This window comes from Lontra canadensis, unplaced genomic scaffold, assembly GCF_010015895.1.
Source record: "Lontra canadensis isolate GAN:19392208 unplaced genomic scaffold, GSC_riverotter_1.0 scaffold160, whole genome shotgun sequence".
In the NCBI taxonomy this organism is placed as follows: Eukaryota; Metazoa; Chordata; class Mammalia; order Carnivora; family Mustelidae; genus Lontra; species Lontra canadensis.
Window position 1 is genome coordinate 694,564 of NW_022631154.1, and position 27,052 is coordinate 721,615.

At 57.0% G+C, this 27,052-nt stretch overlaps 1 protein-coding gene across 1 annotated transcript; it reads right to left on the reverse strand.

The window, feature by feature from the left end:
• Positions 1-3,719: 3,719 nt before the first annotated feature.
• SHE (Src homology 2 domain containing E) lies at positions 3,720-17,852 on the reverse strand. The gene is made up of 6 exons (XM_032845112.1): positions 17,109-17,852; positions 14,537-14,663; positions 7,657-7,941; positions 6,633-6,780; positions 5,847-5,966; positions 3,720-4,610 (listed from the first exon to the last, which is right to left on the reverse strand). The coding sequence occupies exons 1-6, from the start codon at positions 17,661-17,663 to the stop codon at positions 4,424-4,426; spliced, it is 1,422 nt and encodes a 473-aa protein (XP_032701003.1). The 5' UTR covers positions 17,664-17,852; the 3' UTR covers positions 3,720-4,423.
• Between the last annotated feature and the right edge of the window lie 9,200 nt (positions 17,853-27,052).

Here is a 27,052-nt window from a genome sequence, read left to right on the forward strand (position 1 = left end):
TAGCCTTCTAGAATCTTCTAGAACCTCAGATGCATGTATTTGCGTGTTTCTAAACAGTAGCTTCCACTGGTGGTGCTCGGTCGTGGCAGAGTATCAAAATCACCTCGTAGAAGTTTAAAAAATGACAGATTTCAAGCTTCAGGACAGACTAAAGCATCAACTCCCATGGGTGGGACGGGCGTTGGTATGAATAACAAAGGAACAAAAGCAGACCTTCAAAGCAGGGTGAAGCTGGCTCCCAGGGCGGCTCAAGAAGATGCCAAGGAACTGAGGGTGAAGCTTCCCAGGGCCACAGCCAACTGGGAGGAAGCCACGCAAGAAGGGCTGGTGACCTGAGAGAGGCAACTGCTATCAGGTCGGCCAGGGTGTCTGCGGTGTCCACTGCCCTCTGTCTGCCATGGTTGCAGGTGAGGGACAGCCCGCACTGTTGCTCCCTCCCAGGAAGCATTTGCAAAGGGGGGGATGCCCCAAAGGAAGCAAAGCAAGCAAACACACTGGTTTTCTTGGAACAGTGCTCACTTAAAGTTACATCTCAGAGCCCGCCATCTCCAGGGGTACTGGCCGCGGCGACACATCCAGAAATATTACACAACCTCTCGGACATCATTTACCAAAGCACCAAAGCGCGCCACAGGCAGGCACTGGCGCCCCAGGCCGTCTTCAGAGGTTTTCAGGAGTTGGAGGAGTGGGTTAGTTATGTGAACGGGTCAAAGCCCCTAACAAAATAACGGAATGGTTAAGGACGAAATTACCTCCGGGACGAGGATGCGATCCGCCACCCAGGGGGCCCGTGGCGCCCGCCGCACTGGCTGCCCTGGCCGCAAGGCGGCCTTCCCCGGAGAGACGGCAGCCGCCGCGCATCCTCTCCCCGCCGCGCCCGCCGCCGCCCGCAGTTCGCGCTCCGGCCGCCAGGTGGCAGTGGTGCACCGCCGCTCCCCGCGGGGCCGGGCCTGGGGCGACCAAGTGCGGCCCGTGTCGCTGACGGGTTACGGGGAGCAAAGACCAGACGCCGGCGTGGAGGGCGATCCCGGAGACCGGGCGCGGGTCACGGGCCGGGACAGAGCCGCCCTGCGTGGGGAAGCGTCAGGGCCTCTGCGAGGGGGTGAGACGGAGCCCACACGCGACGCCTTGTTTCCCCGCAGATCCATGGGAAAGTGAGGCGTTATCTGTGACCGAGAACGGACATTTGACCGCAGCAGAAATGCCAGCTCGTTTAAAGAAAGTCTCAAGTGCTCGGCTCTTCTGAATCGAGCGTTAACGTTTACTGGCAGTGGCCATTCAGAGAGTAATAGCCGTCACCAACCCCATGGGCACATTATGACTCTTGTCCCGCCTGTCCCAAACCCTGGTGCCCACCTCCCCATCCCGAGACAGACCCCAAAAATGAGTAACGATTCAGGAGAGAATAAAGGCTCTTCTTATAAGTGCCTGAGAAGGTACTCTGGGTAACTTAAAAGGACATTCCTCTCCCCGGAAGACAGTAGGCAGATCAGTATTTTCATTAAAAAAAAAAAAAGAACGATTTGAGAGTGAGAAGGAGACGAGTAGTGGGAGGGACAAGGGGAGAGAGAGAGAGAGGAGCTCTGGCAGACTGGACGCTGAGCTCGGTCTCAGGACCCTGAGAGCAGCACCTGAGCTGGAATTAAGAGTCAGACGTAACCAACCGAGCCACTCAGGTGCACCTTATTTCCCTTTTTCTTTTCTTTTCTTTTTAAAACAGATTCATGTATTTGACAGGGAGAGAGAGAGCACGGGCGGGGGAACAGCAGAGGGAGAAGCCGGCTCCCCGCCGGGCGGGGGCCCGATGCGGGGCTCGGCCCCGGGACCCCGGGGTCACGACTGGAGCCGGACGTGGGCGCTCAACGACTGGGCCGCCCAGGGGCCCCGACATTTTCCTTTGTTATACGTAAATGTAATAAATACGTATGATAAATGGCTCCGCTATTCTGTTCCTGGCTTAGATATACGCCCACCGGCTGGAGGCCATCCTGGTGGGAACCACTACAGCAGCAAAGTGCATGGAAATGTCCATAGGCCTGAGAAGAAGCAACGAAATAAAGTCGTCTCCCGAGCCGGGCAGAGCATTTGTTAAGGGGGGTCCTGGAGAGGGAGCCCGGGAGGGGGCCTGGGGGCCGTGTTCCAGGCAAGGCTTTGCTAAAGGGCAGTATTCTCTTCAGCAGGAATCGGAGAAGATTCGGGGAGACAGAGGTAACGGAGGAGAACGGAGACTATGGGAAAACACGTGTACCAGGGCAAAATGACAGAAAGCCCAAGCATTCAGAGCTCAGGGAGGAAAGGCGCCACAGGGGTTTGGATAAGTGGCCCTGGAGGCCCCATGAGGAAGCATCAGGGACGAGGGACACCCGCCTGGCCTGTTTTCAGAGCACAGGCACCTGCTGCTGGTGAGGCCTCTGCGGCTGCTGGTGACTTACGGCCTCAGGGAGAAAATGGCAGCTCAGCTCCTTCTAGACCTTTCTTCTTCCTCCACCCCCCACGCGGTGAGAAGGGGCTGGACCACGTTCAGACTCCACATCTCCACTTTCATCTCCACAAAGAACAGGACACGATGTCACGGGAAAACAGTGCAGAGAAAGCACACGACAGAAGCTTCATGAACATGTAACACATCAGGTCTGCCTTCAAGCCGCTGTCTCATTGTACGTTCATCACGGCTGCTGGGCGTCCGCCAAAAACCATCGAGAGTGTACAGAGAAAGGCTGTAGGACTTTTTGGCATCAAGATTAGGATAACTGCTATACTTTGTAGGATAGGTTTAAGTAAAAAATCAGGTTTCACTTCTAGAATGCGGAACTAAAAATAAGTTTAATAAATGAATTATTTGTATATGGAAGATAATAAATATTTGTTGAATGGAATTGGAACTACAGGTACTAAAAATGCTTTTTAAACAATCTTATAATAAGATGTCACACATGAACCAATGCACATTTAAAAAATTCTATCAGTATTTAAAAAAACAGACACTCTATTAATAAAATCATTGAGATTCAGTAAGAAAAGGTTCCCCTCCCATTTTTTAAATCAAAGATCACATGACCATCTGGTTACAACCTTAACAGAGAAGCAAGAGTCTACTAATGTGTAAATCGTAACAGCAGAATGGTGACTAAGAGCTGGAAGGACAGGCTTTCCTCAAATCGAACCAAATCAACCCTTTGTGTGTCTGTAACAGAGGTGACAATAGTGAATTCTTCAGGGATGTTGTGGTCCAGGCCTGGGGGCCACCAGCAAGGCCAGACCACGGACGCCACTGCTCGGGGGACTGTCGGCCGCTTCACTGGGCGGGGGCCCCTCCCGGAACGCCATTCTCATGGGTTCTTACTTATTTTTTTCACAGTAAGTAAACTGGCAACCAAAGTTCACAATAAACCACAAAGAGAACGCTACTATGACTATTAAGGGAATATGTGAAACAGAAACCGCCTCTTTAAGATGGTTTTGTGCGGTGAGAACGGGTCTGATCTGCACAGGACAGGCACTCAGCTCCAAGGGGCAGGGATGTATGTACTAAAAATTTACTCCAAAAATACAAAGCAAATCTAACCGGGGGCACAAATGAAAACTCGTTCCCTAACCACAAGAATGCCAGAAGGTGAACCCCGAAGACATCTGAAGTCCCCAACGATTTTCCTGTAAGGAAATGGCTGCTGAGCTTCGCACATTTTTCAGATTAAAAAAAAAAAAATCCAAAATGAAATTATTTTATTCTATAATTCAGAATTATAATGATGCCGATGTTTAATTTCTGTTGCTGATTCTTAATCTGGGGGCATCTTCTTTCCTGTTTACGTATATAGTAAAGATGATGGAAAAGTCCCCAGAGATTGAGAAAATAAGACTTTCTTCGCAGGCTGACCGCCCAAATACTCTCGTTGGGGCTGTGGATTTTCGTGGACTCCAGAGCTGAACCAGGACGCCTTCCCCGAGTCCTCCATATCCACGTGTTTTCCACTATTCGTCCTTGTCCCCAGGAAGGGGTCCGTGGCGCATGCTCTTCTGGTCCACGTGATCAAGTTTTATTGCCCCACGTAAAGCCAGCTGCATTTTTTTGTGGGTTTGCTTAGCGCCTAGGTGTTCCAGGGCACACCTAGTGCATTTTTGGAAAACCTTAATATTCCTGGACTCTTGACTTACCTTTCCTGAAAGTACCCCCGCAAACAGAACACCTACTCCAGAGAGCAGAGGCAGGTGGTGAATTATGATTTCTTATTGTAGAAAAGCAACAAGTCAGTAACCAAGTGTCGAGGAATGGCTGTCAGGCCAAAGATTTTTGCCTTCTAGGTGGAGACCCCTACTTCCCACCGATCCCCGTGGGGAAGTCCAGCCCTGTCCCCCGGTGCTGGTTGGGGCTGATGCCCTGCTCAGGGGGAGGGGCCTGGCCAGGGCTCTTGCTGGCTGGACCTTAGTGGCCCTTGCTGTGCACAGGGTAGAGCAAGGTCATGTGTTCTGCCCCCTTGAAGGGCAGCTTCTCATTGGAGTAATAGTGCACCACCTCGGGGATGCTGTCAAAGACGGCGCTCGTCTGATCCAGCGTGTACTTGCTGTCTTTGGTCTGGGCCACTATGATGTGGACACACCCTTGAGTAGTCCTGAAACAGAAGAGGATGGAGGACACAGGAGTGAGCGAGCAGGGGTCCCTGCCCCCGACAGCACTCCCAGCCAGAGTGATGGGCAGGCAAGTTCCTGCCTGCCCCAGACCTGCTCCAAACTCAGCTCTCCAGGGGCTCCCAGAGTCCCGGAGGCCCTTGGCTCAGTGTGGGTCATCCTTGGGGTGTTTGTCCCTAAAACACACAAGTCATCAGGTCCTGGATGAGAAAGAACAAAACAAAAGCAAAACAAAACAAAAAAACCAAAAAGCCCAATTTCCATCTCCTGTCTCCTAGATCACCAACTAGTGCTTACGCCGTGAACGAGAACACTGGGGTGCGGTTTAAACTCCCCCCTCATCACGGGACAAGGACGTATGTAAGGTTTCCTCTTTCTTTCCTCCCCAAAGAATATATCAATAATAATAATACCCATGGTTTCCCCCTCCCTCCCGCCCCATCCCCCAAGCCGTGAAGCCTGCTCCCACTGTGGATAAGGACAGCCGGCCACGGGGGCCTGGGATCTCAGCGGCCCGGCTGTTCCGGGCGCCGTGCGTCCGGTGGCCCGCCCGGCCTTCCGAGCCACGCTGCTCAGACACCCCCAGCTTCTCCTCCCCTCCAGTCTGATTGTTTCAGCAGCTGGGGCCTGGCTTCCTCAGGAAGGAAACGCTGCCTGGGCCTGACAATGACCCTCCATCACGGCTCCCTGGAGCCCGCAGCGGAGCAGCGAGAATTTCCATGATACAAGCCCCACCAGGCCCACTGGGCAAAACGAATGTTCTGGCAGAATCAGGAGGGGGAGGAACAGCAAGTCAGCGTCTCCTCCTTCCCCAGGAGAAGCTGGTGTCCGAGGTGTGGTGGCATTTTGACATCAAGGGATCAGACTTACTAAAGTCCCAAACACTAGGGAACAAGAGAGTCACCGAATTGTCCCCCCGGAAATTCTCCCTTCTGTCCGGGATTACGTCTGTGCTGGGCCTCGCGGAGGGCCTGGGCTAGGTCAGGTCACGCGCGGCATGCACTGAGTCACGCGGGAGGAGAGAGGCCCTCCGCGTCACAGGAGACCGGGGACGTCTACCAGGACCGGCCCTGCATCCAGATCCGAGCCTCTCACATCCTGTGGTCCGAGCGAAAGCACCCTACTTTCCGGCAATACGTACCCCGCGGGCCACCCTGAGATCAGCTCTTTTCGACCCGTCCTCCACCCCCGGGGGAGAGCCCACGGGCTCCGGTACTCACTTCAAGGCGATGGAGTATTTGCTGTTCCCCGACTCGCTATTTCGGACCAGATACGCAGCTTCTTTGCAGGGCTGGAGTCGGCTCTCGGCTTCTGCGCGGGTGATGGCGCCGTGATACCAACTGTGGGGGGGTGATACCAACTGTGAGGGGGGGCGCCCACGTCAAAACACAAACCCAGGTGGGGCCTCACACCGTGGACAGTTCTTTTTTTTTTCTTTTTTAAAGATTTTATTTATTTATTTGACAGACGGAAATCACAAGTAGGCAGAGGGACAGGCAGAGAGAGAGGAGGAAGCAGGTTCCCTGCTGAGCAGAGAGCCCGATGCGGGGCTCGATCCCAGGACCCTGGGACCATGACCTGAGCCGAAGGCAGAGGCTTAACCCACTGAGCCACCCAGGCGCCCCAGGATGGTTCCTTTCAATGCACTTCTCTCAGAAGGTCAGTGGCCTGACCCAGACCCTGCCTCACGCTCAGGAGAGACGGGGACAGACAGGGGTAATGTGGATCACTGAATCTGTCAGTCCTACAAGCGGGCGTTAAGAGGACTAGGGTCCTTGAAAAGTTTTCAGTCGGCGCAGGAAGACATGAAATCGGGCTCGTGGGCGGCAGCATGCTTTCTGTTCTGTGCAAGTGCAACGGGCTTCGAACACGGGTTTTCGTTAACAAGCCCCTCCCAGACGAGAATTCATGACCAAAGATAATCAGGTAAAATGGGTGAGCCCCGCCCCCCCCATCAACAGGCTCCTGGTCACTGTCTGTTGTGCGAGGACGCGGACGGGACTCACGGCTGCTTCCCCAGTGGCAGGCCTGGGGCCACCTTCTCGCCCTCGCCGTGGTCTGGCTTCAGGACCTTCTGGGTCCAGCTCTTCTGCCGCTGGTGCTGCTTTGCCGGGTCCTCCTTGACGGACGGCCGGTCCGAGCCCTCAAACTGAACTGGAAAGAAGGCTCGTCGGGCACAGAGCCCACGGGGCCAACTGTGCAGGCCTCAGACACCCCCTCCCCGCTGGCTTCACGACAGTTAGGTGCCTGCCTGACCCCGGACGGCGGGCGTCACCGCAAGGGTCCCTGACGGCCGCTCTCCTGGGAGATGCTCCTCTGTGCCCAGTCGTGTTGGAACGGGCCCGTTTACTGTGACTTCTAAAAACCGGGAGTTTCAGTGTATTTAGAATAAACAATGCAAGACCGTGTCATTCTATGAAACCAAATAAGACGTTTCCACCAGGAAATGGTAAAACAGAGAAGCACGCTTGGGGACAGAAACTCCAGGGCAGCCGGTGGCATCCGGGCTGGACAAACACAGATGTTCCAGAGCCGGCCCCAGAATGGACCCGGGGGTCTGCGGTCACGCACCTCACCCTGTCCGCCCAGCCCTGACATGGCCGGCGCTGCCCCTCACCAACCTGGCTTTACTGGTGGGGGAGAGACCCCCGAGGTCTTTAATTCGAAGGAAGAGGAGGTTCTGGCTCAGCGACAAACTAGGTGCTGGACACCCTTCCCATCTCCCGCCCCCGAGTCCCTCCGCACATTAAAAGGGCGGATTCCTGGGGGAGGGTGACCGGCAGAACCGCCTGCTGGCTCCCCCCAGGCCTCTCGGGCACCCCGGTCTGCCAGGCGCCGGGCCGGAGCCGCCGGCGGACTCGCAGGGCCCTCCACAGGCGGGAGCGGATTTGGTCCCGCGGCCTGACCCGGCGGCCCGAGTGGCTGCGCACGGAGGCCACGGCGGACAGGGATTCTTCAGCGGCGCCGTGTCAGGGCCTCAGCCGGGGACCCCGCGCACAGGGGTCCCGGGAGCCCTGGCCGGGCCCTCACCTGACAGCGCCCGCGCGATCTGCTCCTTCTTCCACTCCCACGGCTGCTCGTACTCCGCAGCCGGCCGCTCGTCCTCCGCGGGCAGCCGCGCCCTCCGCTCGGGGGCCCCGTCGGGGGGCTCGTAGGGCGTGTCGTACAGCTGGGGGGGCTTCCCCACCAGCTCCTTGGAGCTCCGTCTCTTGGCCGCCGTCTCCGCTTTCGTGCTGTTCTCGCCCGACTCGCAGGGACCGTCGAGCAGCTGAAGGGCCTTCACCAGGGGGTCCTTGGAGCCGCGGCGCCGGATTTCTGGAAGACACGCGCGGACAGAAGCTGGAGCGCAGCAGGCCCCGGACGCCCCTCCCGGACCGGCTGGGCCTCTGGCGGACTGCACAGGCGCCGCAGGGAGGCCGCTCGTCCCGCAAGCCCGATGAGCGGGGAGTCCCTGAAGACCCATTCCAGTCTGTGGAAAGTCACGAGGCCACGGGCACCTGCTCCCCGCGCCGCCCCCGCCGGCGTGGTTTTCACCTGCCCCGTTTCTACACGTTGGTGGAAGGCTCAGACCCCAGGACGTCCTCGGCCGCCGCCAGCGCTTGCTCTGTTCCCAGCGCCGGCCGCACGCAGGGAGGGAATCTACGTCCGCCGGACAGAGTTCGGGACTTCCAGGCATTTCCAGACAGGGGAGGCCAGACACGGTCACAGCTAACCCTGCTGGCCAGCGACGGCGGCACGGACGCCAGCAGCCGGCACCCCCAGCAGCACCAGCTGTGGTCCCCGACCCTCCAGTGAGGCTGTGCTGCTCCTTCCCTAATTTACAGAAGGGAAGGCTGAGGCAGAGGGTGAAGGACGCTGTGCTCACCTGGACGTGGCAGGGACTGGATACAGGGGCAGGGAGCCGGGCTGCCGAGGCCGGGCTCCCCACGGCTGCCCCTGGCCGGACTCCAAATGGAAGAGAAGTGGGAGATGGTGTCCCCCGATACAGAAGGTCACTTCCAGGGTAGGAAGCTGTGTGAGTTAGAGTGCACTGGGGACCACAGAGGGCTTGTTCCCATAAGGGGGAATGAGAGGTGAGTTCAAAGGTCAGAGGCCAGGAGGGGCAGGGGTGGGGGCTGGAGCGTGGGCACGCTGGGCTCCAAGGCAGGGGCACACAGGCCACACTCGTGGGCATGTGATGCGGCTGGGCTAACAGGTCCCATCGACCGCAGCCCTGCTTCCCTGGGAGTTAAGGGGCCAAAAGGCACCCAGCAGCTAGGCAGCCACAGCGGGAAGGAGCCGGCAGCCTGGGACCCAGCAGAGGCCTTGGGGGGGGGCATCTGCCCTTGCTGTGGCCCTTCTAGAGGCCCTCTGGGAAGCCCTCAAGCCCCCGGACACAGTCAGGAACCCTTCGAACACAAGCATCTCAGGGCACCACCCAAGCCTGCGAGCCCCCCACGGTCTCCACACGGCCTGGGACGCCCGCCATGCCCAGACCACCTCTCTCCTCCAATTTCTTCTCTTCACACCAGCCGGTCCCACCCCCTCAAAATCCACTTCCTGACGCCAGGCAGGTGGGACTGCGGACGTACTCCGTTCACGCTGTCCCGCCCTGTGTCCCGGGGACGCCCGTGGAAGTCTCGTCCTGGGCTCCTCGGCTCTCCGCCACCCCCCTTCCATGGCCACACGTGCCCGCGGCTCCGGGCCTGCCCTCCTCTGGGCGCACACACTGACCGCTGCTGTGTCTGCCCCTCCAGCACGGTGGGACTGTCACATCTTACCTGGGGAGGACACGCCGTCGCGCTAAGAGGAGGGAGGGGAGGAGGCCCCCAGCAGTGGGGATGCGGGCTCAGAGAGATGAAGGTTGCAGGGGCACCACGGAGCCACTCACAAACCAGTGAAGGGTTAGGGTGTGAAATAAAAGTGACCAAGAGAAAAGGAGAGGGTCAAAGGCAGAGTGGCGCTGTTTGAGCTCTGGGCGGGCGGATGGGGGCTAGGGGAGCGGGGGGGGGTGCGGAAGGGTGCAGTGCCAGTAACGTACAACGGCACGGTGACACTCGGGTACAGAGCGGCTGACTTCTGTCACCAGGAGGGGCAGCAGGCAAAACACTCAAGGGAAAGTGAGAACATCAGGACACTAAATTCCAAAAGAGTGAGACTGCACGGGGCCCCAACCGTAGCCCACTCCAGCCCTGCACCCTGCGTCAGTGGTGTCGGAGGCGCCCACTGCCCGGTCCCGGCGCCAGGCGCTGAGCTAGCCGGTCTGGGGCACGGGATTCTTACGGGACGTGAAGCCTGAAAAGCCCTTGCACACTCCCTAGTCCCCAGGGACTCCGTCTGAGCTCCTCCTGCCCCCACAGCCTTCCCTTCATTGCTAGCTCCCCAGCAAGGAGAAGGGTTCTCCCTGGGTCTGAACCCCCACATCGAAGGGTGGGAGGTCCCACCCCGGGGCCAGGCTGGTGCCTGGGGCCATGTGAGACCCTGTGGGGCTGCCTGTCCGTCCACACCCCTCCTTTACATTATTCTAGACGGAGTTATGGGGAATGAGAAGCACAACCTGCTCCTGGTTCGGGAAGACAGGGCTGGAACTTAAGAAGAGCGTCTCTGTAGAGCTAAGAGAAAGGAAAGACAGGACACGGACTTCAGAGGGTGAACTTAGAAACCGTAAGTTTCTGATCAAAACCTCAGTGTGCCCTCAGTTTGGACGGCCTGGCGCAGGCAGGGGTCCGTTTTCCCATGGTCCTGCCCTCAACTCTGTCCCAGCTGACTGGGTCAGAGGGTCGATTCCAACTTTAAGATGCAGAAGTCCTGCTCACAAGGAAAGTTCCAGGTTTGTGTTGTAATAAGTACGATAATGAGGGTCCAGAGTCCTTACTACGTGTTTGCATGCGGCATGGGCCTGTGCCCCCGGGACTTGGTGGGGGAGGCCCAGGGAGAGGGCGGGCAGCCGGCCTCGGGTAGCCCCTCTCAAAAATGTGTCATCGGGGGAAACCAGGGCTTGCACCGCCCCCGCCCCCCCAGCCCCCACCTGTCCCCCACCTGGGACGCTGTGGACGCAGGAACAACTGGGAGCCGGGAGCCGGCCTCGCTGGGGGAGAGCCGCCCGGGACGTGCAGGGCTGGCCCCGGGAGGAAACGGCCGAGGAGGAGGAAGCAGAGAGGAAACTACGCCCCGGCCCTGCCGACAGAGGCCATTTACTGCGGGGACAACAGAGTGCAGACGAACGCCACCGCCCGCCGCAGGAGCTCGCGCAGGACGGAGCCGGTCCCTCACTAAGCCGGCTGTCGTCAGCAGACGCGGGTCCTCTGCGCTCGTCCGGAATTCTCTTGGAAGACACAAGGCTCCCTGCGGCGTCCGAGCAATGGCTAAATGCATGGGACACGTGTGTACTAGGCGTGTTACACCAGTGTCAGGCATGGGACACGCGTGATCCCATTTTCACAGGTGACTGAACTGGGGCTGGGCATGGTGGGGGCCGTTGGAGGCCCTGATGCCCGCGGTTCACGCCGAGCGTCGGTCACCATGCTGGCACAACCATCAGCCCGCTTGGAGGCTGTTCCTCCGTCAGAGTCAGAAAAGGGCTGTTCCTGGTCACATCTTTTATTCCTACTCTTGCTTTTGATTTAAAATGACGAATGGGGCGCCTGGGCGGCTAAGCGTCCAGCTCCTGGTTCTCGGCTCAGGTGATCTCAGGGTCGTGAGATCGAGCCCTGTGCTGGGCTCCAAGCTCGGGAGGAGTCTGCTTGAGATTCTGTCCCTCTGCCGCCTCCCCTGCTCTCTAAAAAATAAGTGAAATGACTTGAGTATTTTCTTATTGAATAAACTTAAATGCCCGAACAAAAGCAGACATAACTCAGGAGCCCTGAAATCTAAGTTTTACCAGAAAGTAAAGACTAATTACATAAGTCAGAAGTCTTCTGTATTTTTTTCCATAATGGTTTTTTAAATGGGCATCCCACTGAGGCTCTCCTTTGGATCTGTTTGAGCAAGCCAACAAAACCATCTGCAGGCAAAAATAAAACTGAAACCCCCTGAGACAGGATATGGACTAGTAAAAGCGGATGTGGAAGGACCCAGCATCTCTGCTGTCCACGTGGACACGGCCTGGAGCGGTTCTGGACTTGGGCGCCCTCGCTGCAGGCTGAGCGCTTCTAACACCCCCGCACAGAGCCACGGGGCTCAGGCAGGGGGCCGGTGAGCCTGGCACCGACTTACAGGGTGCCAGCCTTGGAAACGGGTCTCCCACCGAATGACATGGTCTCGGAGCTGCCAAAGACCCTTCCCATGGAGCTCCGGACGCTCCATTAGGTACACTTTCTGCTAATGATTCTGCTAAAATGTTCCTGCTAGTTTAGCAGAACAGAGAGGTTTACGCTAATACTGCCTGTATTCATAACCCTATCCTCCTGTGAACGATTCTGTGGGTAAATCTAAGGGAGAATTTATTTATGAACTTAGCAATTCCTAGCGTTCAAGGTTAAGAGTAAAGTTTCGGAGGGATTCCTCCAGTGATTGGGCCATCGGAGAGGAAGTAGTGCCTTTTCTGTTCCTTCCTCTGTTCTGATCCTGACTTCACGGCACTCACTGCACCTTCCAAGACCAATTTTCTGGTCTCTTGGTGTTAGGTCTGTTTGCCTCTTGGGTTGTAAGAGGCATGTCGGTCCTCATGCCGGTCCACGAGGACACGGGTCAGGTGGGTCTGGTTTCCCGGATGCCAGAGCCCAGCGCCGGGCCTGGCACCCGGCGAATGAACGCCCGAGGAGCATCTGCTGGATGGTGGAAAGCAACATCGCCAGCGGCATTCAGGCAGCCGGGCCACCCCACCCTGCAGGGACCAGCGAGGCTGGACAGGACCCGGGGTTCCCTAGCGCCTCACCATCTCCTGAAAAATGCAGAAAATAAAGAAAAATCCCTAATATTTTCAAGAAACAAGCATTTCTGAAGTGGGACATGAGCACCAAGGATCCAAGAAGCAACTGGACAAAAATGTAGAAGGTTTAAAAAAAAGCAAAAACAAAACAAAACCCCAGTAGCAAATCTTTTATTTCCAGCTTCCGATCAACTCACTTCCTGTTATTCTGTCCAGCTGTGGGCTATGGAGAGAATTAGGGGTGTACTCTCTGCACAGATCAAGAAAGTGCTTTTTGACAGAGGTTTTAAGAGACTTTAAAATTCATGGATTTTCTTAAGACAAAATAAGCTATCAATTTTTTAAAAGTTTAATAAATTTGAACTTAATCTCCAATTGAATTAATCTTATATTCCTAAACAAATGCATTCACGTAAACTGTAAACAGAGGCTCACACTTAATAAACCCTCAAATATCAAACACTATTATTATCATCGCGTTTATTTCATGTTGGACAATTCTGATTTTTCAATACAACCCTCTTTGCGGGTCTGTGTGGAAGGATGCCTTACTCAATAAAGTGCCTTTGCACCCATCGTTTCAAAGGGGTCCATCCAATCTGGAGGGGGCAGATTCTGGGTCTACTTTCTGCTGTTTCTTAGAAAGTCTATGAGCACAGACAAGTCCGGGTCTCTGTGATTTTGTACCAAGAGGAGAGGACTGGAGTCCATGAGCCCCCAGTCTTGTGAGGAGTTTATGGGGGGGAAAGCAGAGCATTTCCCCCCTATTATCAGTGAGGCCCCACGAATAAACATCTGGGACAGTGTAGATAAATTACTTATTCCGGTTAATGAGAAAGAGAAGAATAAAAATTAAAGGACAGAAGAAAGATAAAGATAAGTCAAAATTATCTTTTTTTTTTTCTAAAGAATATCTTTTTCCTCAACTTTAGGTAAAAGTAAAACTTTCCCCCTATTCCTTACAAGCCTCTGATATTTTTTAAAATTCTAAGTTCATTTTCACTTCCTTTCATTCACAGATTTCGTTAGAGGTCACAGTCCAGTGACCTTCAGGGTCACAGCCTGGCCAGGGTACACCCTCCCCAGCCTTATCTCTGTGCGCAGGGAAGCAGGACACGGCGCCCCTTTCCTGCTGTAGCTCATGTTCATTCTGAAGCCTGTCCTGACCCTTCCAGGATGCTGAGTCCCCTGTGCTCGCCTCCTCTGAGACCAAGCCCGCGGGGCCTGTGCCTGACGGTTTTTCAATCTGTTCCCAAACAGGGGAGAGTCTGGAACGTGTGGCCAACGAGTCCCTCCCCAGGCACGGAACGCTCAGACAAGGGTGCCGTGGGTCAGTGCTCAGAAACACATTTTTTCATTATGGATTAAAGAACATTAAAAAAAATTGGGTGAATAAATTACTCTAAGTTTCCCAAATAAATCTAAGTAACTTAGTTCATAATATTTTTAAGTATCGTTGATACGAACTTAAGAGAATTACGAATAAAAGGGGAAAGCTGGACACTAAAAACCACAGAGCCAGTGCTTTGCTCGCGTTAGAACTGTTCCAACTTGAAAAGTCCCAGCATCTGCTGACTTTGGTTTTAGGCGGTGTGCGGGGCCCAGGCTGGCTCAGACCAGGGCAGCCGTTCCTGTTTTTGCTCTGGTACCGTAGAGCTCCTTGCACCGTAACACAGAGGATCTCGTCATGGGCACACCTGCCGACCACGTGAAGCCCCCAGCTAGAGATTCACGGCTCCCCTTACCAACGTCAAAGCTTTCAAAGCTGCCGAGAAATGCACATGACCAGTCTCCACCCTGAAGGTCACGTCCGCAAACTCACAAGCGTCATCTCACACAGAATTAGGGAAACACTGAAGATCCTGCAAATTCCACACGGAAGGGTACAGAGCCAGGAAGGAAGTTCCCTGGGTATTCTGATCCTGCTTTGGGTCTGATTTGTTTCTTCCAGTCGGCTTGGCCTGATTCAGGCCGTCATTGCTTCCCCACACACGTGGGGTGGGGTCGGCCGCTCCCCTGCCGGCGCCTGAGGCTCCGCCCCCTCGCGTCCCTCGCACTCACCTGTTATCATTTGCTGCGCATCGTAGGGTTCCATGTAGCCGTCATTCTCTCCTGCCCTCTCTGAGTCCCTTTGGCCTTTCGTCCTTTTGGCGTCATAAGGGTCAGCATAGTCTTCTAAAATGATGACCTTGAAAGAACCGGAGAGGGGAGCGGCCAGGGTTAGCACACCCGGATGGCCACGGTGTCAGAATGGCTACGAATCATCTCAGACTCGAAGTCGTGGTCCCCCCAGTTCTGGAGTGTCCGCTCGGGCTCACAGTACCGTCCACGTTACCGGGGGACAAACTTCTGATCTGTCTTGGCGGCGTAACCGACTGGCAACAGTTCACCCACACTCTTGCCCATTCCCCAGCACTGCCCGGCAGCGCGTTCGGGGTGTGGGGGGCCCTGTGGCAGGAAGGGTGGTGGGCGTGGAGGGTGGAGATCACTGCAGAACGAAATCAACACTCCAACCCCTTCCCTGGGATGCTGATCTTTCTAAGGCCAACCTGGCGGGCCACACGGACCTGTCAGTCCGTCGCCCCGTGACACCGAGTGTCCACTGGCACTGCTGAGACGCCGTGAGGGGGTCACCGGAAGACAAAGGCTGCCTCTGGTCCTCCGGGGATCTGCAACCCCTCGGAGGGCAGGGCTTCAGAAGAAGTCTAAGGGATAGCCCCAGACAGGACTGGGGGGTTCTGGGTTCCGGAACTCCCGGGCTAGAGTCAGAGTTCTGGCCGGTATCTGCGGGAGAAAGCATCAAGTCTTCAAGAAGAGAAAGGGGCCCGAGAGGTGGTGTGTGTGGTCGGTTCTACTCTGCAGCTGCTGGGTGGCAACGGAGGCCCCGCAGCTGAGCCTGATAGGCTGGCTCTTCTGGGGAGCGACAGTTTTGCGGGAACTGTATGGGGACAGAAAGCACACACTTGCCGGATAGCAGTGTGCCCCCATAATATACACTCTTTACTCCAGCTGAAGAGGGAGACAGGGGTAAGAGCCAACGAGCAAAGAAAGGTGAACCAGACTCTAGGGAGGAAGGGCCCGGTCCGGCTCGGGTCTCCAGAGAGTTTCCGGAGAAGCAGAGAAGCATCAGCATTGCCGGCAGGAAAAAAATGAAGAGAGAGACACGGAGGGATGGCAGCCTGCCCGGGAGGAGACAGCCTGAGGAAGGGCGGACCTCCACAAGTGATGTCCCAGCAGCCTCCGCAGAGTGCCCCCAGCTCCGTTCTCACTGCCCCCCCAGCCCCCTCCCCAGAAGCCGCACCCCCAGGACAGACAGGAATGCCAGGCGCAGTACTCAGCCTGATCTGTGTAAATGGAGTCAGTCAGGGAGACCACTGGCTAGTATGTGGGTGAGCTGGGTCGTTGCCCGTCCCCCGCCGCACCCCGGCCGGGGGCCAGCATGGCGCAGGTGTGCTGTCAGTACGGGTGTGAAGGACAAGGGGGGACGAGCAGAAAGGCCCAGTGCAGACACACATGGCGGGTGCTGCGGGGTCCCCATGGCACGCAGGGAGACGTGTATGGAGGCATGAGCAAGAGGAAGTTGGAATTCCCACGACAGGCAGGGTCGGCCTGGGCCGGGGCCTGGAAGCTCCGTCTGAGCCCTTCTCTCCCCTTTTTCACCCAAAAGAGTGAGTTTAAAGAACAAGCACTCAGGGACGCCTGGGGGCCTGGTCACTGAGCGTCTGCTTTCAGGTCAGGTCATGGTCCCAGGACCCTGCATCAGGCTCCCTGCTTTTCCCTGCCTCCTGCCCCTCCACCGGACTCGTGACGTCTCTCTCTCTCAAATGAGTAAATAAAATCTTAGAAAAAAGAAACCAAGCAAACAAAACCCAGCTCATCTCTCTAAGGATGGAGTGGGTCTCCTCCCAGAGTCACGCTCCTTTTCTCAAGTGCCTCGTACTGGACGGTGCCCAGAAAACCTCTGAGGCATAAGAGGCAGGGATCACCTTCTCTCCTGCTCTGTGATTTCCTTCAGGGCCCTTCCGTGTCCGGTTCTGTACCCACTGCAGCCCATGGAGCCCGGCACGGCTTCTCCTCGTGCTGCTGCCCAGCAGACGTTCACGGAGGGGATGTGAGCTGCTGGTACCTTGGCGAGGGGGCACCGGCTGGGGCAACCATGCCTGGACTCCCACGCTAGCAGGGGAGGGGCCGGGTTTGTGCCCTCCACCTAGTCCCCAGGGCTCTGAAATCCATGCTTCCCTTCTGCTCAAAAAGCATAAACGTATACACAGATCTGGTTTTGCAATCCCCCTGGATTTCAAATTAAAATAAACCGCATTCATAAGGAGGTCAAGTTTCACAAAGCAGGAACGTCTCACTCACTCTTCTAAAGGGCTAACAAAATTAAATGCATGGTACATTTCCGAAAAGTCCCCCACACTCAGAGTAAAGATTTTCCAAGATGAAAACAACAACAAAAAACAACATCAAATGTAACGATGTGAAATGGTCCCTTAATTGTTGCCAGATGTCGGAGGGACGCCCACCCTCACCTTCCCCGCCGCACAGAGAAGCCCAGGGCTGAGCAGGTGCGCCCTGCTGGCTCCTGGCCGGCCCCCCTCAGACAGGCGGCCCCAGCCGGCTGCATGCTCACCGTGTCCGGCTGCTTCCCGGTCTTGCCCTTGTCCACTTCGGGGCCCAGCGAGGCGGGGGAGGAGGACGCGGAGGAAGAGCTGCTGCTGGTGCTGCTGGTGCTGCTGCCCTTGCCGTTCTTCTCCTGAGTGTCCACCTTGATGAGCCTGCTGATGTAGGTGCCGCAGCCCGCGCTCCTGGCCGCGCCCCGGGGCGGCTCGTCCTCCGCGGCCCGCGAGTTCTTGCGGCCCTTGCCCGCCGCGGCCTGGATCAGGCTCTGCAGGCTGTCCCGGGGCGGCCGGCTGTCCCTGGGGGCGCCGACGCCGGCCCTGCCGCTCCCCAGCTCGGCCGTCGAGTTCTTGCGGCCCTTGCCCGGGGCCGGCCCGGCGCCGCCCGCCTCCGAGTTCTTGCGCAGTCGGCCGCCGCCGCCACCGGGCCGGGCGCGCTCGGACGCCGTCTTCAGGTTCAGCGGGAACTCCTTGAACCACCGGGCCGCCATGGGGGGGGGCCCGCGGGGCAGGCGGGCGAGGGGCGCGGCGCACACGCGGAGGGGCGCCAGGGGCCGCGGCCGCCTCATTCCCCGGGGCTGCTCCGCGTCCCCGGCCGGCCCGCGCGCAGCTCGGCGGGGTGGGGCCCGGGGCCGGGCTCTGCGGAGCGGCGGGCGCGGGGCGTCCCTGCTCTTCCCCCCGAAGCAGGACAGCCCTGCCCACCCTCGCCGGGGAGACACGGGACGGCGCCGCGACGGACCGGGGACCGACGGCGGGCAGCCCACCCTCGGCGCGCCCCTCCCTCGGCGGCTGGCGCCTCCCGCCCAGATCCGCCGGGGTCAGCGCCTCCGCCCGGGGCGCGGGGGGGCGGGGTGGGGGGCGGAGACCAGCGGCCTCGCCGAGCGGCCCCGCCGAGCGGCCCCCAGCTTCGCCACGAGCCCGGCGCGCCGCGTCCTCTCCCCGCGCTCGCGGCGGCCGGCCGGCCCGGGGGTGCGGGCTACGGAGAGGGGCTCTTCCCCGCGCGGGTGCCGACCCCCCTCCCTTCTGGCGCCCCCCGTCCCCGCAGGCCGCCAGGAGGCGGAGCTCGCAGCCCGGGCGAGGGGCTCGGCGAGGCTGCGGCAGGTGGATGCGCGCGGCCCGGGCAGGTAGGGCGCGGCGGTTCCAGGCCGCAGGCTGCGGGCCAGGGCGGAGGGACCGGGGCGCTGGGAGGCCGCTGGGGAAGCCGCACCTCCATTTCCACCCCGGGGCGGCGGGGCGCGCGGTTACCCCCGGGGCAGCCGCTTGCTCTAGGTCTGGTGCGTCTGCGAAAGTCGGGGTGGGGACGGTGGGGACGGTGGGTGGGAGCGGACCCCAGAGACCGCCCTCTGGGGAGCTGGGGGCACTTTACCTTGAAGATGCCTCTGCAACCGCCCCGCCGTGGCGAAGCCATTACAGATTTTTTTAGCTTAAAAAATCTAAACGCTCTGAGGGGCTTGACGCGCTCCGTCCGAGCCGCGGGCGCTGGTGATCCCGCTTCTCCGTGTGCGCCAGCTGCCCTGTGACAGGCGGCGGCGGAAGGAACGCCTGCTTACAGCCGTTCTTGGAAACAATCTTGACTTTTTTTTTTTTTTTTAAGCTTTACTGAGATATAATTGATGCACCATAAAACTCACCTGCTCTGAGCGTAGAGCTCGGAGGTATTTAGTATATGACGGTTCAGCCGGCACATTCTAATTTTGGAACATTTCCACCACCCCAGAAGGAAACCTTGTGCTCATTAACAATCATCCCCGTCGCCCGCAGCCACTAATCTACTTTCTGTCTCTACAACTTTGTTCTGGACTCTTCCTGTAGTAGGAACCACAGAGTCCGTGGCCTTTTGTTTTTGTGTCTAGCTTCTTTCCCTTGGCATCATGGATTTTGTTTATTTTTAAGATTTTATTCATTTGAGAGACACAGAGAGAGAGAATGACAGCACAGAGCAGAGGGGAGAGGCAGAGGGAGAGGGAGAAGTAGACTCTCCGCTGAGCAGGGAGCCAGACTCGGGCTCAGGACCTGGGGATCAGGATCTGAGCCCAAGGCAGACGCTTAACCCCCTGAGCCCCCGCAGGCGCCCCAGAGGGAGACAGTCAAGCAGACTGGGTTCGGAGCTGGGCTCCCCACCAGGGCTCCCAGGACGCTGAGATCATGACCTGAGTCCAGACCAACCAAGAGTTGGCTGCTCAAGTGACTACACCACCCGGGCGCCCCGTTTACCCACTTTTTAAATAGTTCATTGTCTTCTTTTTATTGCGTTGCATAAGTTCTTTGTAAATTCTTTGTCTTTCTGGAAACACAAATAGGGTACTGCTCCCGAACAAGCAATGGAACGGAAGCTCATAACTTTGAGGGTCTAAGACCTAGATTCAAACACAGGCTTCTCCGAGTCTGAGCAGAGATGGCCTGATCTTGGGCCCGTTGCCAGGCCATCATCTCCGAGCTCCAAGGCCTCACCGGCCCTGGGAGCAGTGTCGCTTAGCTCTGAGTTTCCATGAGGATTGTATGAGACCACTAGGGTTCACAGCTTAGAGAAGCCCTGAAGACCTTTAAAGGCCTCTCTGAAAGATTTAGGGCGCCTTTGCTTGGGAGGGGTGGATGCCAGCCCTCTTCAGGCACACAGGCTTGTCCGGGGATGACTCGGAAGCTGGTCCTCACGCTGCAGCCCCGGTTCTGCCGTGAACCTCTCTGTCCACCTGTACCCGCATCTCCAGCTCGCCTTAAGGACCCAGAGCTCCGTTTCCATGCGGTTGCCGCCACGCCTGCACTTTCCCCCACCGCTGGGAGCGATTTACAGGAATTACCGTTTTCTTTCAAAATTTAATGGTTTAATTCATGTTTCTCCTAATTAAAAAAAAAAAAACCTTAAAAATGACTTTGACAGCCTTGTTATCTGTAGGAAAAGGACCTAGACTTTACAGTCACAGACCCTGTTACCTCAGGCTCTTATAATCATGAGCAAATCGTGTGCTATCCTTGAGGTTTGCCTTTTCTAGCTGTCAGATGGGGAAACTGTTCGCCCCGAGGCCACAGGAACGTGCCCATGAAGTCCGCAGACGCACGGCGACTGCTCTGAACTGTGGCAGGTGCTTCCCGAGCCGCCTCTCACCTCCGGCGTGGGAGGTTGGATTCTCGCGGCTGGTCGTGGGGGCTGTGCCCCGAGCTGCATCTAAGCCCAAAGACCTGGGTCTGCGGTTCCGTGGTTCCGTGGTTCCGTGGGCTGCCTGGCTGTCATGCCCAGCGGACTGTGGTTTCAGAGCTGCTCACGGGTTTCCACTTGCTGCCGAAGCAAATAACCTCTTTTTTAGTAGTTTCAACAGCACAAGTGGCACGTCTGTTGTTCTGAACTCTGACACGGGTCTTGGGTCTCAGGGAAAATCGATGGTCGAGCGGCCTTGCCTTTCCAGCTCCCAGAGGGGCAGGACCACACCCTTGTCAGCCACACCTCATCACTCTCCAGCCCCAGTGACCGCGCTAGGCCCACCCGATCAGATCAGCTGGTAAGTGACTCGATTCCTGCTTGTCATTTGACCAAACATATCCGTGATGTGATATTGTGGTTTATAGTAAGAAATATATATTTGGTCTTCATCCTCCTGTGGGCACAGAGCTCTTAAAACCTATGGAATTTCCTGTGATAAGAGCCCTAAAGCTGTCTTTTGTTATGCTAATGAGGCGGCGTGGAAGGCCAGTAGGTGCCCTAAGGATGGAGGCTGGAGGCCTGGGGGCCCCAACCCTGTGATTGGAGTCCCCCCACCTCCAGGGAGGGGAGAGGGGCTGGAGGTCAAACACCTCACCAGTGGCCGATGACTTTATCAGTCATGCCTGTGTAAGGAACCCTCCGTAAAAAGCCCAGAAGACGGGGCTCTGAGAGCTTCCTGTTGGTGAGCGCATGGGGAACTGGGGGGACCGGGGCGCCCAGAGGGCCGGATGCTCTCTGCTCCTTCCCACACGTACCTGCCCTCTGCGTCTCTCCCACCTGCTCCTCCTGAGTTCTGTCCTTTCCCAATAAACCAGCATCCTAGTAAGGAAAATGCTTCTCTGCCATCCGAGAGTCGCTGTAGCCAATGACCTGCACCCACGGAGGGGGTGGTGGGACCCTCCAGTCTGCACCCGGTCAGCCAGAGGCACAGGGGACAAGCTGGGCTTGCAGCTGGTGTCTGAAGGTGGGGAGGCGGTCCTGTGGGACTGAACGCGTCATCTGTGGGATCTGACGCTGTCCCCGGGGAGGTGGTGCTGGAATGGAGCAGGAGAATAGGCCACCAAGCTAGGGGTCTGGAGAATTGCTCGGTGGTGCGAGCACGCTTCTCCCCAGACTGGAGTTGTTGACTGGAAGTCTTACTATCTCCCAAAGGTTAGGACATGGGCCATTTTGTAGGGGGGTTCTTCTGCCAACCCCAGGACCCGTGCAGTAGTGATGAGACGGTGAATTGCCCTGGCCTGTCCCACCGGCTTTGGGGGAGAGCCTGCTGGAAGAAGCCACAGCACCCGCGGTGCCTCCTTTGTTGATAAGCAATCCTTTTTCCACCCCACACCTTGGCTTTCCCACGCCTGGCTCACTGTGCTGGAGCTCCGGGGTCACCCAGCCTTTCCCTAAATGTGCTGTAACTATGCGCGACAGAAGTGTTCAGTGGGGGCTTCCTGGCTCGGAACCTGGTCTGGCAGGAGGAAGGGGCGTAGAGGCTCACGGAGGCTCTGGTCTCGGGGAGTGGAAGCCTTGGTCCACATCCTGGGACTGGGACTCTGTTTGGGCCTGAAACGTGGGGTCTTCAGCTTCTGCCCCCATCAGCAGCTGATTTCGTGGCACCGGGCCCCCGCCGCGGCCCCAGAGCAGACCCCTGGCACCTGCTCCTGGCTCCGTGCTTCTCCCCCGTTCTTCCCTCCTGCCTTCCCTGCCACCCTCTGGCGCCTCAGGAGCGGTCGTTCTCGAGTCCAGCAGGCTGGTGTGGCCTCCCAGGTTGGAACCCTTGAGCACAGGCAGAGCAGGCTGTGAGCACGATGGGACAGCCTGGGACTTCCTGGCTCGCCCCGCCTGCCTGTCTTGCATCCTCTCTCACCGCGGCGGCCCACGTGCGACACGCAGCTTCCCCAACCGGCCTTCGCAGGTGCCTCTGCCTGGGTCTTCAGCCCCCCTCCCGCACTGTGCCCTTCCTTCCCTCCTCCTCACGTTAGCTCCGAAACACACTGAAACCCGTCCTAACGACACAGGAAAGACGTTAGAGCTTGAAGCCGACGGCCAGGAAAGAATCCTTGAAACGTCTTTGTTGCAAAAAGGTGGTTTCATTGAAGCAGGGGGACAGGGAGATCAGCACCGGGGTCGCGCGGAGGGGCCCATTATGTACTTTCAAGTCGGGAGGGGCTTAGGGAGAAGGTAAGTCTGAAAGGGATTTGAAAGCAAGGTTTCCAGGGCCTTGAGGGGCTAGCTGCCGCTGGGAGAAGCCATTTAGTAGCCTCTAATAAAACCTGAGTCACGAGACCCCTCAGATGTCCATCGTGGGCATTTGCTGGGGGGATGATTGCCAAACAGATCTTGGGGGGTTTAGAGATAAAGGAAGTTTCCAAAGGAAATTTTACATGTTAAAGTAGACTTAATGGATCCTGGGGGTTGGGGGACCGGGTGAGGCTAGGATAGCCTTTTGCCCTCAGCGAAGTGTTAGCATCGGGGCTGTTGAGTCCGTAGGGGAAGGTCCCTCTGCCTGTTTCAAGAACTTGTCAATGGGCTGTAGGTTGTAAGGAGATTTAATCATTGTTCTGCCTTTGTTTCCCACGTCACTCAGACGTCACCGGGAGCGCTGGGTTGCTGGCGTGCTCTGACCCACAGCCTTGCCCGTCCGCTGGAAGGCCGTGGTGTCCCCTGCGGCGGTCAGGGCCCGGCTGCTCCCACGACTTGGCCAGGTGTCTGCCAAGCGGTCAAGCACGGCATAGCTACTGTGCCCAGGGGAGGAATGTTGGGGCTGTTCCCACTGAAACGTGTCACTTACCGCACACTCTGACCCTCCAAAGCCCCTGGTCTTAGGCTTCTAGACGCTGTTTCCCTTCTTAGGCCCCAGGGAAAGAGGAACGAAGTGCGTGTCGGCGGCTGGACGGGTGCGGGGCTCAGCTGCCCTCGCTGGTCGCCCCCATACGGCTCATTAGGAACTGGCCAGCAACTTGATGTCACCAGGTTTAAAAGCTGTTTGAGACAATGAATCTGCTGGCCGTCGCTGGTTGGCGACGAGGCTGACAAATCCCTCCCCGTCCGCCCCGGACTCTGCCGGTTTGGAGCTGAAGGTCCCGTGTCCTGCCCGGTCCCACGCAAAGCTGGGTGGGGGCCGCCCTCCCTGTTGCTTTGGGCAGAGGGGCCTTGTGGGGTGCAACGGCCCGGCCTCAGGTGGGGGGTGCGCTTCAGCCAGAACACCGCCCCCGTTTCACGTTGGAGCAAACCAGTTCCGAGGGTCGGCCGCACCTCAGAGAACAGCGCAGCTGTGGCCTTCGACCCCCGGACTCATGTCTGTGCGGGAGGCCAGACCCTGGAACCCGAAACGACCGCAGAGCAGCGCGAGTGCCGGGGATTTGTAGTAAGTGCGTCCGAGGTGCGGAAGGATGGAAAACCGGTGTCACCTCCTGAGTTAGCCTGCCCGTGACCGTCTTTTTGAGCATTTTTACTTTGCACAGGGGCTCAGCCTGCTGATGACAAATAACCTGATTCTCGCCCCCAAGTCCCAAGTTCAGTCTGGGAGGTAGGATAAGAGCAGCCTTCTCGGGGCCCCGGCTGCTGGCCAAACCTGTGTCAAGAATTTGCCGGTCCCGGCACCCCGTGGCCAAGCGCTCCACTGGGTTGTACCCGGTTCCTCTGGTGCCGCTCACTGTGCCGTCCCGCCCGCTCCAGGAGACGGGCCCAGCGCTGCGCTGCTGTTCCTGAAGTCCCGTGATGGCCCTGGGGCGGCTGGTGTCTCCGTCATGGGGATGAGGCAGCCGGAGGTTGAATCCTCAGCCAAGGGTTGATGCCTGTCCCGTTGCCCCTCAGTACCAAACCACACGACCAGTGGGTTGGGTAAGTGAGAGAGACAGACCTGTCGTGTCTTTGTCTGATGAAGAGGGACACGGCACAGAGCACGAAGTGATTCATTTTAATTAGTGACATCATAATCAAAGGTGTGGGTTGGGGGACTCTTAGCACCTGATCGAGTGCTGGGCTGATTCCTCCTCCCTTCCGCTCAGGCTGGGACCACCTGTTACTTGACGGTGAGAGTGGACGGAGCCCCTGTGGCATCTGGGTCTGGGTGGGGCCCCTCCGGGCGTCCTGTTTCAAGACCTGGCTCCTGGGCCTTGCTTGGCCTTGCAGTCCCACGTGGTGGCCTAGGGGACCTGTGGTCTTTGTTGCCTCACAGGAAGGGAGCGGCCTTCCCCGCAGAGCTTGCTGCTGATTGACGGACATGGAGCAGCCGCACTATTTTACTTTTACTTATTCATCTTAGTCATCTCTGCGGCCAGTGCAGGGCTTGAACTCACAAGCCTGAGATCAAGAGTCTCATGCTCCACCGCCTGAGCCACCCAGGCACCCCCAAAGCAGTAGGATTGTATTTATTTATTTATTTTTAAAGATTTTGTTTATTTAACAGAGAGAGAGAGAGAGCACGAGCAGGGGCGCAGCAGAGGAAGAGGGAGAGGGAGAAGCAGGCTCCCGGCCAGCAGGGATGCCCTACACATGGCTCGATCCCAGGACTCCGAAGGCCGTCGCTTGACTGAGCCCTGCAGGAGCCCCGGGGTTAACCACAGAGCACCCTCTCTGCTTGCTGACCCGAGAGAACCGCCTCTTCCGTCCTCCGCTCGGGCCTCACTGGTTTGTCTGTTCATCACCGGCTGGGGAGAGCTCCTGTACTTTTGGATGCACGTTTCTCACCACACCTGCGGCCGCAGACCTTCCCCTCGGCTGTGTTTTCACAGCCTTCGTCGCTGCTCCGTGGCGCGAGACTGTTTAGTTCTGACAAATTCCGGCATTTCTGTGTCTTCCTCAGGGGCTCGTGCGTCAGGCGTCCTATCCACAGTCTGTTGCCTAACCTGAGATCACCGAGGTTATTCTTCTTTTTTCTTTTTTTTTAAGAGATGGAGGAATTTTTTTTTTAAGATTTTATTTATTTATTTATTCGACAGACAGATCACAAGCAGGCAGAGAGAGAGGAGGAAGCAGGCTCCCCACAGAGCAGAGAGCCCGACGCGGGGCTCGATCCCAGGACCCTGAGATCATGACCTGAGCCGAAGGCAGCGGCTTAACCCACTGAGCCACCCAGGCGCCCCTACTTATATTTTCTTCCAAGAGTTTTATAGTTGTATTTTTAAAAAGACTTTATTTATTTTAGAGAGAGAGAACGCCAGTGAGCATGAGCAGGGGGAGGGGAGGGGGGGGAGAGAGAATGTCGAGCAGACTCCCCATGGAGCCCCATGCAGGGCTTGATCTCATGATACTGAGATCATGACCTGAGCTGAAAGCAGGAGTTAATCCTCAACCGACCGAGCCCCCCAGGCTCCGCAAGCGTTTTGATAGATCTAGCACTTATATTTAGGCCTATGACTTTTTTCTGAATTTGCTCCTGTGTGTGGTGTGAGGTGGGGGCCAACCTCTTTCTTCTACACAGGGACATCCTGCGGTCTCTATCTTTTTCATGGAACTGTCTTGGCACCGTTGTCAAAAATGACCATCATTGCGGCAGTTTATTTCTGGGCTGTCATTCTGTTCCATTGATCAGAGTCAGCTTCTGGCAATTGTGCCTTCTTAGTGAGCTTTGGAACTGACCACCGCTTGCTCAAGTAACCACACGCATGCTTCCTACCCTCCCTGGTTTTCTGCGTCTCTCCTTGCTGAGAATACAGGGGGCACACATGATGCAAAATGGGTTAAAAACCTCCCGATGTCTCGGTCTCGCAGCTGGTGCCCTCTGAAACACCGTGTCCCCCGTGAGGAGACGGGCCTTCTCACAGAAATGGCCGACTTGGGGCCTGGAGCTGTTACAACAGCTAGAAAGCTCTGGGCTTCACTGGAAGGACGGGAGGCTGAATTAGGGGCAGGATGCTTATTCCCTGGAGCTGGGTACCAAAACGCTGGCACAGGAAGTGGCGTGGGGCCTGGGGCTTTGTTTCAGGATGGCCTGGGGGTGGGAGGGTGTAGACAAACGTGGGATGCCCACGAGAATTGCCCATGTTGAGGATGGGCATGTAGGGTTTGTCTTACTATTTCCTGTATATGTTCGAAAGTTTCCAGATAAGATAAAGACTCAAGAATCAGCGCAGAGGAGGCTGCATGAGCTGAAGACGGGACACTCGAGCTCCGAAAATACGAATGACCGTGTCTGGTTAAAACTCACGGGTTGGGGGCGCCTGGGTGGCTCAGTGGGTTAAGCCTCTGCCTTCGGCTCAGGTCATGATCTCAGGGTCCTGGGATCGAGTCCCACATCGGGCTCTCTGCTCAGCGGGGAGCCTGCTCCCCACCCCCCGCCTGCCTCTCTGCCTACTCGTGATCTCTGTCTGTCAAATAAATAAATAAATATTAAACAACAAAACAAAACAAAAACTCACGGATGGTAACAAAGCAGTAATTTGTAATGACACCTAAAGAAAGGGAAGGAGATAAAGTTCACTGGACGTGGTTGGAAGTGGGAAGACAATAGTGTATTAATATTAAACTTGGTAATTATAAGGGAAAAATAAGGATCCTGTTTTTTCAACACAAATGCTATTTTAAGCCAAACTCTAGCTCATAAATGCAGAAACCAAAGGGTTAGAAAACCCTCATCTTGTGAGCTGTAGCAGAATGTGTGTTTCAGACAGCGGCTGCCAGAGCACAGTGAACTTGGGTAAAATACTGATGGCAGCTTCACAAGGAGGGGCCAGGCTGTCGCCCTCCAAACCTGCTGATTAATTTAGTGTCACTCAAAGTGAGACCAGGTGTAAGCCCCCCGCGGAGTGGTGCCGTGCTCCTGAGGTCACA

Coding starts and splice junctions, on each gene's coding strand:
- SHE (XM_032845112.1), bottom strand. CDS start 17,663: ATGAGGCGGCCGCGGCCCCTGGCGCCCCTCCGCGTGTGCGCCGCGCCC. Junction 5,967..6,632: donor CTGCCACTGGGGAAGCAGCC/GTGAGTCCCGTC, acceptor ACCCCCCCACAG/TTGGTATCACGGCGCCATCA. Junction 4,611..5,846: donor AAATACTCCATCGCCTTGAA/GTGAGTACCGGA, acceptor CTTCTGTTTCAG/GACTACTCAAGGGTGTGTCC.